This window comes from Danio rerio, chromosome 25 (assembly GCF_052040795.2).
Source record: "Danio rerio strain M-AB ecotype USA chromosome 25, GRCz13ab, whole genome shotgun sequence".
In the NCBI taxonomy this organism is placed as follows: Eukaryota; Metazoa; Chordata; class Actinopteri; order Cypriniformes; family Danionidae; genus Danio; species Danio rerio.
The window spans coordinates 16,473,189-16,491,194 of record NC_141045.1 but is presented as its reverse complement, the minus strand read 5'-3'; the positions used below and the strand labels follow the sequence as shown (position 1 = coordinate 16,491,194).

Sequence of the window (18,006 nt, the reverse complement as noted above, 5' to 3'; positions counted from 1 at the left end):
GAAAATCTGTTGTGTTGAACTCTCTGTAGATAGTTTGTCCAGTTTCCACCAAATTTGGCACAGGCCATGCTGCCTAAAAGTTATATATTTTTCCAGTTGCTCTGCAGCTTGTTGCCATGCTTGTTTATCATGTGGTTGCTGGACTACTTGGCCCTAATAATTGCTGCTTGCAGCTATATTTGTTTGTGTAATTTTGTAATATGAACGGCCTCTACATGAAGTTTTATAAGCAAAGGATAGATAAATACAACAGAACAAGGAAAGATAGATACAATAGAACAGGAACATACACATGAAAGAAACTGCTTTATGTTTTTCTGAAGATTTTCAGAAATTAAATAAACAAATGTAAAATCTAATATTTATATTTTTAAATAATTACAATTTGTATGTTGTATATGTGTTTTTGTATATTTTGAAAAAATTTTGTACAATTTTTATTTTTTTTGCGTGATTTCATTTCCCCTATGTGCCATTTTTTATTTGTACTGTTTGCTTTGTACACTACAGTAGCCACTAACATGAACCTCAATTATAAATGAAATCCAAATATTGAAGTAAATCAAAATGTAAATCACTTGCCCAGTAGATAAACACAGTTAAATATTTTGATATAAAATATTATGTTGGGGCAATGCAGTGGTGCAGTATTTAGTGCTGTCACCTCACAGCAAGAAGGTCGCTGGTTCAAGCCTCGGCTGGGTCAGTTGGCGTTTCTGTGAGGAGTTCACATGTTCTCCCTGCATTTGCGTGGGTTTCCTCTGGGTTCTCTGTTTTTCCTTACAGTCCAAAGACATGCTGTACAGGTGAATTGGGCCAATCCCAATTCTATTTTTCACACTAGATAGGTTTCACTCATTCACTCGCTCGCTTTCTTTCGGCTTAGTACCTGATTTCACATCGGTTGCCATAGTGAAATAAACAATCAATTATTCTGGCAATTGTTTTATGTGTTCCTTCCAGATCACAATTGATCTGCATAAATCATTCATTCATTCATTTTCCTTTGGCTTAGCCCCTATATTTATCAGGGGTCACCACAGCGGAGTGAACCGCCAATTTATCCAGCAAGTATTGCACAGCAGATGCCCTTCCAGCTGCAACCCAGTACTGGGAAACATCCATACACACTCATTCACACTCATACAATACGGCCAATTTAGCTTATTTAATTCACCTGTATCGCATGTCTTTGGAGTATAGGGGAAACCGTAGCACCTCGAGAAAACCCACACGAACACGGGGACAACATGCAAACTCCACACAGAAATGCCAATTGACCTAGCCAGGACTCGAACCAGCAACCGTCTTGCTGTGAGACGACAGTGCTAACCACTCAGCCACCATGTTGCCCAAATATAAAACAAATACATTTAATTTTTGTTAAAGCTACAAACATTGCTTCTTGTGCCTAAATGCTTAAAAGTGTTCAAATGTTTACAGGTCTTAAATGGAAGGTTCCCATTTACTCACACTCAAGTGGTTCTAAACTTTTATGAATTTCTTTCTTCGGTTGAACACAAAGCAAAATATTCTTAAGAATGTTGGAAAAGAGCAGCCATTGACATTCATAGTCCATCCATCCCTTGTCTGCCGCTTATCCGGGGCTGAGTCGCAGGGGCAGCAGTCTCAAGAGAGACTTCCCCAGACACATCCTCCAGCTCCTTCGAGGGGAATCCCAAGGCGACATAGTTCCTCCAGCATGTCCTGGGTCTTCCCCGGGGACCTTCTTCCGGTGGGACATGCGCAGAACACCTAGGTAGGCATCCAGGAGGCATCCAAAATAGATGCCCAAGCCACCTCAACTGGCTTTTCTGGATGTGGAGCAGCAACTCTACTCTGATCTCCTCCCAGGTGACAGAGCTCCTCATCCATAGTGATAACAAAAAATACCCTGGAAGACAATGGCTGCTTTTTTCCCCAACATTATTTAGTGTATCTTTAGTGTTTTCCCCCACAGTCCAAAAAAGTCATGCAGTACAGGGGAATTGAATAAACTAAATTGGCCGTAATGTATGTGTGTGCATGTGAGAGTGTATGGATGTCTCCCAGTGCTGGGTTGCAGTTGAAAGAGCTTCTGCTGTATAAAACATATGCTGAATAAGTTAGCGGTTTCTTCCGCTGTGACGACCCATGATGAAAAATGGGACTAAGGCAAAGGAAAACGAATGACTGAATATAAATGATAATTAATAAGTAATTATGAAAACGATCTGCACGCTGTGAGCGTATATTAGTACTATTTGTTCACTTTTCAAAGTTTAGACGTATGCATGACGTCACGTAACAAGCGGATAAAATGCAAATAAATTTTTAATATTGTTGAAACTGGATGGTCAGTTGCACAAAACACAGACCTCTCTATATAAGCTTGTCAAGTATATCATGCTCTGTACAGACAAATGAGCTATTCTCAAAACCTGTTTAAGATTAATTAACAATTTTTTATAGAGTCAGATTTTAGACCTGTTTTTGCATCTGCATCCAATTAAATTATGCACGTCACTTTTCAAAGCAAATAAAAAGCAAGTTTGTGGTTTTATGTTTTAAATAACTATTTGGAAAATGTGATGTTAAAGTCCCCCCCAAAAAACAAAACTAACCATGTGATTTTGTTAGCTCACATTGCTAGTTTTGTGATGAACAATTTATCTGTGTCATTAAGAAAAAAATGAGAAGTCTGTTAGGTTGTAATAACTCTTCTGAAACCACTTTCCCAATCTTTCTGAATGAAATGCTTACTTTACATCCATTCATCCTGCGGTAGAAAAAAGCAAGCCACACCCACTGTTTGCTCATTTAAAATTCAGTTTTTCTAGGAACTGTATCACATTACGAAAAGAATAGTGATCGCAGCTTCAGGTTCACAGGAACTTTAAGATAAAACAAGATAAAGATAAAACAACACAGGAAATCTGGCCTTTTAGAATCTTCTTTGGACGACTTTAATGCTAAAAGCAGAGTGTCTTTTAGTCCCTGACCCAATGATAGCATTTTTTGGCTGGTCAGATTTTCTGGAGACTCTCAATCAAAATGTATGGTCACCTGTTCAGTATGGCATGATCATAGCTAAAAAAGTTATGCTTTGTTTCTGGAAGAAAAATGTTAGTCCTTTCTCTTCTAACTGACTTCTTCGACTGAAATCCACTTTACATTTGAAAAGAAATAGATAGACCTCTTCTGGGAACTGTGAAATTTGATAAAACATGGAATCCAGTCTTTAGAAAAAAAAAAAAAAAAACCATAAAGACTAATAGTGTTGTTTAATTTCTAAAGATTTGTAATTTTTTTTCTCTTTCTCTTCACATTTATTGCTGTGTCTTTTTGTAGTTCATATATGTTTTGTATGTTGCCATTTTTCATTGTTTTATGCTTCATTTTACATTTTGCACAGATTATTGTTTTACAATGGATTTGTCTGTGTATAATAACAACTATACAAACAAAAATAAAACAAATAAAAACTATAAAAATTTGAGTGTCCGCGAGGTCTTAAAATGTCTTAAATGAAAAAAAAAACTAAATTTTAGGCCTTAAAAGTCTTAAATTTACTGAAATATTGTGGTCTTAAATTATTTTAAACAGGTCGTAATTTTCTTACAGTATGTCCATGTAAAGCTACTCAATCAGGCTAACGCCCATCCAATCACCAACAATCCACCTCAAAAACGTTTTAACAAAAGTTTATTTAGAAACTACAGTATTTACCAAAATGATAAAATTTTATTCCTTACAATAACATTTGTTTTTAATGCTTTTTAAAAATGTTTTAACTGGGTCATTAGAAAAAAATCCTTAGAGTTTAGTCTAAAATTTGTCTGAAATTTCATTCATAATGGTCTTAAAAAGGTCTTAAAAAGTCCTCAATTTGACTTGGAACCTGTAGAAACCCTTTAAATACACTTTGTAATAAATTGATTTGTCATTCAGCGAACATGAATTATTTGTCCATTGTAGGTGAATGCTAAATGAAAGTCTGTGTAGCAATGCCAAGCTTTTTTCCTCTTTTTTTTTTTTTTGAAGTTGAAGAGGCCATGCGAATTAATAAAAAGCTCACATCCATCAGTGAAAAGCAAGAATCTACGATTAAAGTCTTGAAAGAGGTAAAAAAAAAAAGAGCACTAAATCATTCTTGTACTACTCTTGATTTGCTTTGAAGTTGCATCACTTTGTCATAATTTGTTGCGTCTTTCATATTTAGGATTTCGAGAGATGTAACAAAGAGTTGGTCGCATTTAAAGTGTCTTCAGTCTGCAAACCTGGGGAGGAGCGTTTACAGGATATATTAAGAGAGCAACAGATTCAGCAGCTTCAGCAGAAACTCTTTGTGGTAGAAATTTAAATAGAAATAAAGTGATTAATGATAAAAGTGAAAGTGTCTAAAAATTATTTATTTTTAGGAAACGGAACTTAATCAAAAACTAAGAATTGAAACAGCTAACGAGAGGGCAGACAAGCAGGTAAAATCTGAAACTTTTTAGGGTAACAATGGATTGGTGAACACTCGGATGAATTGGTGTTTTGCGTGTATGTGTATGTATGTGTGTGTGTGTGTTTTAGGAAGTAATGAAATCCCTCCAGCACAGTCAGAGTTTGCTGCAGACACAAACAGAAGCCCTGAGCCGAACAGAGAAGGAGCTTCGTGCACTCTGTGAGGAATATCAGGTCAGGCAAAAAGACAAACAAGATTATTTGAAAGTAATAATTATAGGCAGGAGTGAACGCCACACGTAACAATTCAATTAAATATTGTGTTGTAAATCTTAAATCATTTTAAACAGGTCTTAATTTCCTTATTTCCAAGTAAAGCTACCCAATTAGGTACACACTATCACCAATTTTTATATTTTTTTTATTGCAAAGAGATACACACTACGGCTGTTAGACATAGTTACAGCAAATTCTCCTAATTTAATTACCTAGGCAGGGAAGAAAACTAAAGCAACAGATCCCTTTTCATGATCTTCCATTGATACACAAACTATTTACAGAAGTTACCCATTAGAAAAAAATATTAGTGTTTAGCCCAAGTCTAAAATGTAATTCAGAATGGCCTTAAAAGTGTCTTAAAAAGTCTTAAATTTGACCTGAAGAAACTTGCAGAAACCCTGAAACCAATATCCCTTTTGAATTAAATAACATACACAAAATCAGCAACTCTATTTAGTCAGTTATTTATATTTTTAAAGGATTACAATTTGTATGTTGTATGTGTGTTTTTGTATATTTTGAATTTTTTTTTTACAATTTTTTTTTTTTTTGCGTGATTACATTTCCCCTATATGCCATTTTTTTATTTGTACTTTTTGCTTTGTACACTACAGTAGCCACTAACATGAACCTCAATTATAAATGAAATCCAAATATTGAAGTAAATCAAAATGTAAATCGCTTGCCCAGTAGATAAACACAGTTTAATATTTTAATATAAAATATTATGTTGGGGCGACGAAGTGGTGCAGTAGGTAGTGCTGTCGCCTCACAGCAAGAAGGTCGCTGGCTCGAGCCTCGGCTGGGTGAGTTGGCGTTTCTGTGTGGAGTTCACATGTTCTCCCTGCGTTAGCGTGAGTTTCCTCCGAGTTCTCTGGTTTCCCTCACAGTCCAAAGAAATGCTGTACAGGTGAATTGGGCCAATCCCAATTCTATTTTTGTACCCCTACCACTTCCCCTTGGCCCTTGAAATAGAGTGTAAAGGGTAGGGCTTCAAAATTTACCCACAAGAATTGGGACACCACTACAACACCTGCACATGTCATCAATTCATTGCGATCTCTTGCTTCATATGAAATCGACGATCGCGACTGCTGTAGTTATTCCAGTTGTGTTTTTTGGTATTTTTTGGTTTTTAACTTCAGGAAATCACTGAAGGCATATATTATATATATAATGCATATATATATATATATATATATATATATCATAACCATATAATGTGGCAATAAGATCGTAACTGTACTTTGCATATTCATATTTGGCCATATTTGTCTATGTAAACATACAAAAAATGACAATAACATCATTCCAGACACTCTAAAAAGCTTATTCTCGGCCACTAGACTTTTGTGACAGGGTATTCGAGTGTCATCGAGGGACAGAATGTTGTGGGACTGCAGGAGTTATTATTAGGCATTATGGATAGCCAAAGTTAGTTTTTATTTTTGCGTTTTTTTTTAAGCATGAAGTAAAAGATGAATGCGATTATGATTATTTTAAAACATATGCTTGTTTGTTGTAAAAATTCGTAATAATGACAAAAAAATACTAATTTGTGCATCTCCTTACTTCTGTGTGCAGCCATGCTGCCTGGTGTATTCTGGGAAATTTTCTTACTTCTTGGTTTCGAGTGTGGTCCTGAAAAATCTCAGTTTGAAGGGGTATCTAGCCCTTCACTTAGGCCTGTGCGTTCAAGCTAAAGAGAATTAGCACACCCCTACCCCTTCACGTAAATGTGCAAATTGAGGGGTAAGGGGAAGGGCTAAGCGGTAGAATTGGGATTGAGCCTTAGCTTACCCAATTCACCTATAGCGCATGTCTTTGGACTTGTGTGGGAAACCAGAGCATCCAGAGAAAACCCATGCCAACACGGGGAGAACATGCAAACAGAAATGCCAACTGACCCAGCCAAAGCTCGAACAATCAACCTTCTTGCTGTGAGTAGACATCGCTACCCACCACCCCTCATTAAAATCTGTAAAATTCTAAATATTCTGATATGGCATACGTATTCAGAAGTAAACAATAGGCACGCAATGCTCATAAAGTTGATTGAATGAACTGAAAATCACTTTTGCACATTTACAACGCACGAAGTGCAACTCAATAATAGTAAGTGTGTTTAATGTCCGTTTACAGCCTCCTTCTCTTTTATTTCCCCCATTCCTCTATTTAATTCACTTAGTCATTCACTGATTAAAACCATTATTAACATGACAAAAGCCAACTGATTTGTATGGGCCCCTCCATCTGTTTAGAATCCTCTGTCCAGGTTAAATAAACACATAAAAATTTATCATTGCATTAAAAATTTTCTGGGTGATTAATTTCATTGCAGGTCCTTAAAACAGAACATGAATTGAACCAAGACAGGACCAAGGAAAGAGAAGACAGCTTTGCTCGCATGAGAGATGAATGCCAAAATTCTAAACTCACTTGGGAAAAAGAGGTGAGAGCAAGTGCTAGTGAAGCACTGTTTTGATAAAAAAGATAAAAAAACAGATAATAATCAGTTTATTTGTGGCGAGATATGCGCTTAATTGGACATGTCTCTTTCTTTTTTTTTTTTTTATTAAACTTGAAATATTTCGTTAAGAAAATGACTCATGTTTTTTTTACACAGATTCTGCGATTGCAACTGTCAATGAAAGCAGATCAAGAAGAGCTAATAGCTGTAAAAGAGGCATATAGTCAACTCCAGGAAGAGTATAAACATCTGTATATAGCTAATCTTCATAAAGCTCAAGACATCCATTACTCTGAGGTAAACTGATCACTTATAAACACAGAAACGGTGTAATACGCTTGGGGATCAGACATTGATAAATAGCTCTTACTGTTTTCAAAAAAAGTACAAGTGTGATTTAATTATGATCTTTCATTACAGATTGCCCTGAAAAATCAAGAAAATTCTCTTAGCACAACATCTAACGAAATTAACTTTGTGAAGGTGAGCAGTCTTCACACACATCTTAAGGAGAGTCATATTATTCCTTATGATAACTCTGAACCAACGCATCAACCTGATAAAGATGTTCCAGGTAAGAAAGAATGCAAATTGCCTTCTCTGGCCAAGCTTGGCGCCGCTATAACTAATAATTTCATACAGAATGAAGTGCAGGGAGGTGGATAGTGGAGTCTCTTAATCAAGAAAGCTTACCTGCACTTCTCCTTTTTCTCTCATAATGATGCATGCTTTTCATTTCCTCACACAGAAGAGTCTCAGAAGGCTAGCAAAGATGTCTGCTTTCATTACGACGACACAGAAAGAGCACCTGTACTTTTACAATCAATTGTGTCTGATAACATTGCGAGACCTGAAGATGTCAGTCCCATGATGAATCATCTGTCAGAGTTGTGTGGTGAAACAAATATGGGTGTCAGTGAAAATGAGCCGACCTGCAATGCAGTTGATAAAAGATGCCCTTCAATCCCAACTCAAAGTGACACAGACAGTCGTCTCACTGAGCTATCAGGGCCTGAAACCAGGTCTGTTTACCACATAGACGGAGACCCTTTGGCTTTGGAACTGAAAGATAGGCCGCTGTTGAGGAATCTGTGTACTTCTGAAGTGACTGAACGCCAGACATCAGATAAACATGCGGACAGCCAGGGATACACTACATCTCAGTCCAACAAATTCAAAGACCACCAGACTACTGTACCTGGATTTATAGACTGTGCATCACAAAAGGAAAGTCAAACAACTTCTGAAAGACTTTCTGAAGACAAAACTGAAAATGCAGATACACAGAAGACAGTGGAGTTCTATGATAAAAGGACCCTTAAAGATGATATGATTGCTACAAAGCCACGTCCATGCAACGAAGCTCACCATGAGGAGCATGAAACCAAACCTGAGAGTCCCACATATTTAGATTCTCAACACAGTGAGTCCAAAGAGTTTTCATCATCTGAAAAGGTTCAAGTAGCTTCGCTAAGTCTAGTTCCCCAAGTGTATGGTTCTGCAGAAACAAGCCTTCATGAGCTGAAATCTGAACAGTTGCCTCTAATTAATGACATTGCTTTAGTCAACTCTGTGCACATGATATTTGAAAATGATGATCAGAAAAACATTGGGACTTCTGATTCAGAACCACTGAAACCTCAACAGACAGAACTGGGAGGTTCTTATGAAGATTCCAAGACCACAAACTCAAATCAAGATCCTTACTCTTCTGGGTCTACAATGCTAAAAGTCCAATCAGATGTTGATCAAAAAAACATTTCGCTGGTAGATACTTCCAACCATTTTGGAGATCAAAGATATCAGTCATCCTTTACATTGGATCCTCTTGTTGATCAGACCATTTTAGTGGCCTCAGCCAACACAAAAGAAGTATTATCTGAAAATGGTCAAAAAGATGATGGGATTTCAGATTCTGAACTTCTGAAACCACAACAGACTGAACTAGGAGCTTCATCTGAAGAATCCAAGACCACATACCCAAACAAAGATCCTTCTTCTCTTGGCTCTACAGCTGTAAACGTCCAAGAAAAAGTTGACCAAAACAACATATCAGTGGAAGATACTTCCTACCATCTTGGAAATCAAGTATGTCAGTCATACTTTCCATTGGAGCCTCTTGATAGTCAGACCATATCAGCGACTACAATCAGCACAAAAGAAGTTGTATTTGAAAATGGGCAAAAATCTGATGGGATTTCAGACTCACAACCATTGAAAACTCAACAGTCTGAACTTGAAGTTTCTGCTGAAGAGGCTAAGACTACAAGTCCAGATCAAGATAATTCTCATGAATCTACAACAGCAAAAAAACAATTGGATGTTTCGCAGAAAGACATTTCAGTGTCAGCTACTTCAAACCATCTTGAAAACAGAAAGTCACAGTCATCATTTGCATTGGACATTCCTGTTGATCACACCACTTCAGTGACCTCAATCAACAAAGTGGGGGTCATATATGAAAATGCTCAAAACGATGTTGGAATTTCTGATTCAGAACTACTAAAACCTCAACAAGGTGAACTAAGGATTTCTCCTGAAGGTCCGAAGACATCAGTCCAAGACCACCAAGACCTTTCTTCTGGTTTTTCAACAGTAAAAGTTCAATCAGATGTTGACCAGAAGCACATTTCAGCGATAGATGTTTCAAACCATCTTGAAAATAGAAACTCTCATTCGTCCTTTGCATGGGACACTCTTGTTGATCACACCAATTCAGTGACCTCAATCAACAGAGTGGACGTCATATTTGAAAATGCTCAAAACGATGTTGGAATTTCTGATTCAGAACTACTAAAACCTCAACAAGGTGAACTAAGGATTTCTCCTGAAGGTCCGAAGACATCAGTCCAAGACCACCAAGACCTTTCTTCTGGTTTTTCAACTTTAAAAGCCCAATCAGATATTGACCTGAATCACATTTCAGAGAAAGATGCTTCAAGCCATCTTGAAAATAGAAACCATCATTCATCTTTTCCATTGAGCACTCTTGTTGATCACATCTCTTTTGTGGGCTCGATCAACAGAAATGCCATATTGGAAAATTATCAAAAACATGTTGGGATTTCTGATTCAGAACTACTGAAACCTCAACAAACTGAACCAGGAGTTTCTTTCAAAGACCCCAAGTTCAGAAACCCAGACCAATATTGTCCTTCTCCTGGACCTACAATGGTAAAAGTCCAATCAGGTGTTGAACAAAAAAACACTTCAGTGGTAGACACCTCAAACTATCTTAGAAATAGAAAGTCCCAGTCACCTTTTGCATGTAAAACTTTTGTTGATCACACAACTTCAGTGGCCAGAGTAGACACAATGAAAGTGATGTTTGAAAATGGCCAAAAAGATGACAGGATTTCTTCTTTAAAACCACTGAAAGCTCAACAGACTGAACTGAGAAGTTCTTCTGAAGAACCCAAGACCATACAACCAAACCAAGATCCTCCTTCTCCTCCATATTCAAAAGCAAAAAACCAATCAGAAGTTACCCAGAGGTACATTTCAGACGTAGACACTATAAACCACCCTGACAATAGAAGACGTCAGTCATCGTTTGCATGGGACACATTTTTGAAAGGAAACAGGAAGCCTCAGATACCCTCAAGACCTGAGCTTTGGCCATCTGGATTTCACAAGAATGTTTCTCAATATTGTGCTCCCCTTTTTACGAAGGATAAACTTGCAAACATAGGCATGTATTGTCTTTAAAGGATACGAATTAATACTCAACCACAACATACATGTATTTTCATTTTATATCCTGTTTTCACAGCCATAACAAAGACTCATGACAGAATGGACACTTCAATCAAGCGTCTCCCCCAAAAAAGTGACAATCAAGGAGAGTGGAATGCAATCAAGCAGTCTTTTCCTGAAATGTTAATGGAGAAAGTAAGTTTCCAAACACAGGCCAGTGAAGAATCTAGTGTGTTAACGTGAGAGGCATGAGCTGCTGCACACGCTGAGTGCTTAAAGACGACTTCCATTCCCAGAAGTATTTCGGCAGGGTGAAATGGCAGCATTTTTCTCAATTAAACGTTGATAGAAAACAGCAGGACAAAAGTCTCCGAATATAAATCACTGAGATGCAGCCCAACTCCAAAGGGAGCTAAAAGGCTAAAATGGAATAAACCAGAGATCGTTTTAGAGACTGTTTTTTTCAGTAACATGATTATATCCGGTTTCGTCTAGGCTTTTCAAATGAAATCAATCAAAATAGAAGCTTTGTAAATTTTAAGACAAATATTCTAAGCAAGGACGGCAATAAGTAAACAGCAATTTGTAAAGAACATAACTGGCAAATACTTTCAAATAGTATGCTTGTATTTTTTATTTAAATGTATATCATCTAGTTCTGTTACAAAAAATTATCATTTTAAGAAAACAACAAGTTTTATTTATATAATTTAGAAAATCTTTAAATTGTTAAGTAAATAAATACATTAAAACCAATGCAAAAGTTCACAATCTGTCAGAAATTTTGATTATTTTTTATGATCATAACAGTCATTTAAATAAAAAATGTATACTCTATGTATATAATTCCTCTATGAAATTTTATTAAAATACTTAAAGGACCACAAAACCCTCCGTCTCAGCAGAGTGTTTTTACACCTATAGTTTGAAAAAATTCAGGAAAGTGGGAAAGTCCAACTTTGTTTAACTGAGAGTGTTGAGTGGCCAAAGAGGCAAGGGTTTGCATGAAAAGGGGAGTTTCAGTACATGCACATTCTAATTTTCACAGCGGCAAAACAGACGAAGGGGAGATAGACAGTGACTCTGTTTATATGGACAACAGTAATCAAATTCTTTGCCTTAATCTGAATAAGACAATAATATGATTAAGTTGTTTACATGAGTTGCTTTTTGGAAATTTTGTTCATGGTCCCGTTTTACATGTTATAGCACATAATTCGACTAACATAACTGCCACGCTATCACATTTCCTCCAAAGTTTTATGTAAAGGCAACACTGACGACCCATGTCTTCTAACAATTCTTCTTCCACTTGGTTTTTAACATAACGTGGCGTCTCTCTGAACACTGTAACAGTTAAACAGGTCTTTGAAGCTGTAACATTTATACTAATGAATTTGCACCTCATTCATAATAGAGAGCGCTGATTATTCGAACCAAATCTTTCTCATGAATTTATGCTGAAAACTCAAAAGACGTCAGGTTGTACCATGCTGGAATTTACACAAGGATTTCATCGCCATGACGCAGCTTCAACATTTCTTTTTAAACCGGAAGAACAAATTTGCTTGAAATAACACAAAAACAGAGGCGAGGCAGTGGCGCAGTAGGTAGTGCTGTCGCCTAACAGCAAAATGGTCGCTGGGTCGTTGGTTCAAACCTCGGCTCAGTTGGCGTTCCTTTGTGGAGTTTGCATGTTCTCCCTGCCTTCCCGTGGATTTCCTCCGGGTGCTCCGGTTTCCACCACAGTCCAAAGACATGCGGTACAGGTGAATTGGGTAGGCTAAATTGTCTGTAGTGTATGAGTGTGTGTGTGTGTGTGAATGTGTGTGTGGATGTTTCCCAGAGATGGGTTGCGGCTGGAAGGGCATCCGCTGCATAAAAACTTGCTGGATAAGTTGGCGGTTCATTCCGCTGTGGCGACCTCGGATTAATAAAGGGACTAAGCTGACAAGAAAATGAATGAATGAACACAAAAACAACCAATTTCACTTTTTAGTGAAATTTATGTGTCCTAATAGTGTTTTTAGCTTCATATATGACTGTCAACATCTCAAAAAATGTGTTTTGGTGTTTCGTGACCCTTTAAACTTCTGATTCATTTAAATGAAAAACATCAAAAAATAAATGCAAAAGTTCTTGTGAAACAATGATGATGTATTTAAATGTATTTATTTATCATTTTATTAAAACCTATTATATTACACAAACATCAAGTTTTAAAGTATGTTATTTAAAACTAATTTAAATAACAAAGTTAATTAATGTAAATATTATTCATTTATCTATTTTTGTAACATTTTTTTATCATCACTGTGATGGATCCTAATTCAAATTTCTAGGGTTTCACTTTCCATTACTATTAATGCTTCCATCAAAATGAAAACCGAGAGTGTTCTGGCACTTTTATGACTGCTTTTATTTTTCCTGCAGGAGAATCCAGTTCACATCTCCTACTGCTCGACTCGGAGCTGCAGTCCAGCCCCTTCTTCAATGGGTAATGGGCTGCGACAAGACTGCACTCCTACTGTCCCTCCTCCCAAACTCCAGAGCTTGGAGAAACAGGACTGGCCTATGACATCCAGCTCTGAAGGAAAAGATGAACGGAAACAATCTGACATAATGGCCCAGATTGCAAAAATCCAGGAATTTATGTCATCTGAAGGTTTGATGCCCCAAAAAAGACGCAAAATTGATTGAGATGCATTAGGAACAGCAAGTTTAAAGAATATAACAGAAAAATACTTTATAAACTGTATAATTAAACACAACAAATACATGCAAAAAGTATTAAAAAATACTGTATATCACTAATTTGTTGTCTATGTACATTTGAAGAGTTTAGATGCAAAAAAAAAAAAAGTGCCATCTGGAATTTTCTTCTACTATGAGTATTTTTCTCAGCCTCTTTTATTTAAACTTAGTTATTTCATGTTAAAGGCAATGAAAGTAACATATTCTTTGCCATACAAGTCTAATTACTGAACCTACATATAAGTACTTGAAATAAATGCTAATTTTAGGAAAACATTTCAGGGGGCACTTTTTTGGTTTTTGCATCTGAACTCTTCATTTATTAATGTATCCAGTTTAGTTACTAAGGATTATCGTTTTTAGCAAACAGCAAGTTTTGAAGTCTATAATACATTAAATAATATAGTAATTGAAAAAATACTTGCAAATGCTCTTAAAAAAAAAACAGGTCAATATTTTTGTTTTCAATTTAAATGTGTTGATTTATTCAGTTTTGTTATTAAAGATTATCATTTTAAGCAAACACAGCAAGGTAAAATAAATGTAAAAAACAAATTATATTAAAAGGAAAAAAATACATAAAAGATAAATGCAAAAGTTCTTGAAAAATGTGTCATTTAAAAAAATAAAATTACATTTATTTATTAATCCAGTTTATTACCAAGGATTATTATCTTAATCAAACAGCAAGTTTTGACGTATTCAATTAAATCTATATAAATGCAGAAAAACACATCTAAAAGTTCTTGAAAAACAGCATGTTATTATTTTTTTCTATTTAAATGTATTTATCAATCCAGTTTTGTTACTAAGGATTATTTAAGCAAACACAGCAAGTTAAAATAAATGTTAAAAAAAAAAACTTATAATATTCAAAAGAAAACAAATAAATAAATATATAAAACATTCATGCAAAAGTTCTTGAAAATCAGCATGTCATTTTTTTCTATTTAAATCTATTAATTAATCCATTAATCCAATTTTGTTACTAAGAATTATAATCTTAAGCAAACAGCAAGTTTTAAAGTATCTAATTGAAAACATATATACAAAAAAAAACATCTAAAAGTTCTTAAAAACAGCATGTCTATATTTTTTTTCAATTTATATTTAGTTAACTGGTTTTGCTTCCAAGGATTTGCTTATAAATGAAATGCTATTAAAAAGAAAATAAAAAAACAAATGCATAAAATATACAAGCAAAAGTTCATGAAAATTGCATGTCCATCGTTTTATTTAAATGTATTAATTTATCCAGTTTATTACTAAAAATGATCAATTTAAGCAAACACAGCAAGTAACAATAATTGAAAAAAAACTAATAATATTTAAAAGAAAAGTAAAATACATAAAAGATACATGCAAAAGTTCTTAAAAATCAGCATGTCAATATTATTTTTATTTAAATGTATTCATTAATTTAGTCTATAACTAAGAATTATCAATTTAAGCAAACACAGCAAGTTAAAATAAATGCTTAAAAAACAACATTGAAAAGAAAAGAAAATAGATAAATACATAAAAGATACATGCAAAAGTTCTTGAAAAATTACTTGAGTAATTATTTAATCCTAAGCAAACAAGTTTTTTTTTTTTTTGTTTTTTTTTACATTTAGTGATAATCCCTGGTAAGAAAACTGGATTAATAAATACATTTAAATAATGACGTGCTGATTTTCGAGACCTGTTGCATGTATCTTTTATGTCTTTATTTATTTTTTCTTTTCTTTTTAATATTATTAGTTTTTTTACATTTATTTTGGCTTGCTGTGTTTGCTTAAAATGATCATCCTAAGTAATAAACTGGATTAATGAATACATTTAAATAGAAAAAAAATATTTGCTGTATTTTTTTAAATGTATTTTTTATGTATTTATTTCTTTTATTTTATTAGTTTTATAACATCTATTTTAACTTGCTGTGTTTGCTTAAAATGATAATCCGAGATAACAAAACAGAATAAATTAATAAATATAAATTGAAAAAATTACCGACATGCTATTTTTCAGGAACTTATGGATGTTTTTTCTGCATTTATATAGTTATTTTAATTAGATACTGTACTTCAAACTAATAATATTAAAAAGAAAAGAAATATACATAAACAATACATGTAAAAGTTCTTGAAAATCAGCATGTCAATATTTTTTTCTATTTAAATATATTCTTTAATCTAAGGTTTATAATCCTAAGCAAACACAGCAAGTTTTTTAATTAAAAGCAAGTATTTAATTAAAAATATATAAATAAATGCAGAAAAAACATCTAAAAGTTCTTGAAAAACAGACATGTCACATTTTTATAATCTGTTTAAATGCATTAACTTATATTATTTTGAATTACAATGTAATGTTTTTTAATCCAAGATATAAATTGATCTAGTTTCTAGTGATCACCAAGGATTATCATTTTAAGCAAACGCAGCTAGTTTTAAACTTTATTATTAGCATAAATGTAATGATGTACATTAGAAATGTTGTTACAGTTCTCCGAGTTATTTCCAATCTTCTTTATATGATATTTGTTGCTGTATTTTCCAAATAATTTACCTGAATAAATGTTGACAGACTTTCTCAAAAGGGTCAGATGTTTGCATCATGTTAACCTATCGCTAATCAAGGTAAGTGCTACACATAAAACCTGTTAATTACACTACACAAGCTAATTAACACTCATTACTCCCAGGCTAGCATGCTCATTCCTCAGAGGGCATTTAATGGGCAAACATTGCTCATTTACATTTGGTACACAAACTGTGGCCAACTATAACTTTGGGTAATTAAAATACACAAGTAACGGGAATCAATTAACACATATCAAGCCAAATTAACATTTGCTAATTAGTCTCCCATTAAGTTTATGTCCTTGGTAAGTAGGCTGTGGGGATCGTGTGGACACGTGTCAGGGCGATTCAGATGACAAAATAAAATGTGCTGCATATGGCGACACAATGAAAGCAGATACTTGCCCCATGACAAAGAATTGTGCTTAAATGTGTACTTTTATTATGTGTTGAGGCTTGAAAACACACTTTTTATATATTTTGGACATTAGAAGACCCTGTAAACTGTGATTTAAATAGTAATTTTGCTTTTATTTAAGTTATTAGTCAATGCATATTATTTCCTAACAGTAAAAAAAAATTGTTAAGATTTACCTTAATTTAACCTATATCAAATGTTTAAATTTGTTGAATATTATGCTTTAAATTCTACTCTGTATTTTAGAATTAATACCTGTCAAGTGTTTTCATCATCATCATCATCATCATCATTATTATTATTATTATTATTTGATTCATACTTAAGTGTGTTTTTTTTACTATATTATTTGCATATAATATTATTTGCATGCACTTCTACTTATTTAGATATTATTAATGATAAATTATACTATCTTACCATATTATATGTATATATCATGGTGTCTGCGGGGTCTTAAAAAGTGAAATATTGTTTTGTAGGTCTTAAATTGTTTTGAACAGGTCTTAATTTTCCTTTGTTTATGTAAAGCTACCCAATCATAAAATTCTGAAAATTTTTACCATTTAAATTAAGTTTTTCAATGCAAATTAAATTAAGCTAAAATACATTTATTAAAATGCACATCAGTAGATTAAAATAGATTTTTAAATGTATTAAATTTCAAGTTATTTATTAAAAACATTGTAATAAAAATATATATTTCATTTAAGTTATTTATTTTATTTCTATAAAATATTTAAGATATTTAATTCATACTTACGTGTGTTCCTTTAAACTATATTATTTGCGTATATAATATCATTTGCATGCACTTGTATTTTTTGATATATTATTAATTATATATTATACCATATTATATGTATATATCAGGGTGTCCGCGACGTCTAAAAAGACTTAAAATATTTTGAATTTCAAAGATGGTCTTAAAAAGTGAAATATTGTCTTGTAGGTCTTAAATCGTTTTAAACAGGTCTTAATAATTAAGCTAAAATACGTGTATTAAAGTGCACATCAGTAGATTAAAAATATTTTTATTACAGCGTTTGTAATAAATACATTGAAATTTAATACATTTAAAAAATCTATTTAATTTAAGTTGTTTATTTTATTTATATAAAATGTTAAAAATATTTAATTAATTTTAAGTGTGTTCTTTTAAACTATATTATTTGCATATATAATAAGATTTGCATTCACTTGTTAATAATATATGTTAATTATATATTATACCATCTTATATGTATATATCAGGGTGTCCGCGGGGTCTTAAAAAGGCTCAAATTTCTAAGGCCTTTAAAAAGTCTTAAATTCACTGAAATATTGTCTTGTATGTCTTGAATTGTTTTAAACAGGTCTTAATTTTCCTTTGTTTATGTAAAGCTACCCAAACG

The 18,006-nt window shown here is 33.7% G+C and overlaps 2 protein-coding genes across 2 annotated transcripts in view; both read left to right on the top strand.

The window, feature by feature from the left end:
* The window catches only part of ccdc73 (coiled-coil domain containing 73), a 31,132-nt gene extending 16,747 nt beyond the window's left edge, over window positions 1–14,385 (top strand). Inside the window, exons 10-20 of the mRNA NM_001423341.1 lie at window positions 4,024–4,103; window positions 4,202–4,330; window positions 4,401–4,460; window positions 4,561–4,665; window positions 7,052–7,162; window positions 7,337–7,477; window positions 7,601–7,754; window positions 7,929–9,698; window positions 9,990–10,871; window positions 10,953–11,071; window positions 13,310–14,385. Coding sequence (NP_001410270.1) covers window positions 4,024–4,103; window positions 4,202–4,330; window positions 4,401–4,460; window positions 4,561–4,665; window positions 7,052–7,162; window positions 7,337–7,477; window positions 7,601–7,754; window positions 7,929–9,698; window positions 9,990–10,871; window positions 10,953–11,071; window positions 13,310–13,576 — 3,818 coding nt within the window. The 3' untranslated portion in view covers window positions 13,577–14,385. The remainder of the gene's footprint in view (window positions 1–4,023; window positions 4,104–4,201; window positions 4,331–4,400; window positions 4,461–4,560; window positions 4,666–7,051; window positions 7,163–7,336; window positions 7,478–7,600; window positions 7,755–7,928; window positions 9,699–9,989; window positions 10,872–10,952; window positions 11,072–13,309) is intronic.
* The window catches only part of LOC147830838 (uncharacterized), a 688,366-nt gene that overhangs the window by 552,562 nt on the left and 117,798 nt on the right, over window positions 1–18,006 (top strand). The gene's annotated exons all lie outside the window — the stretch shown is intronic.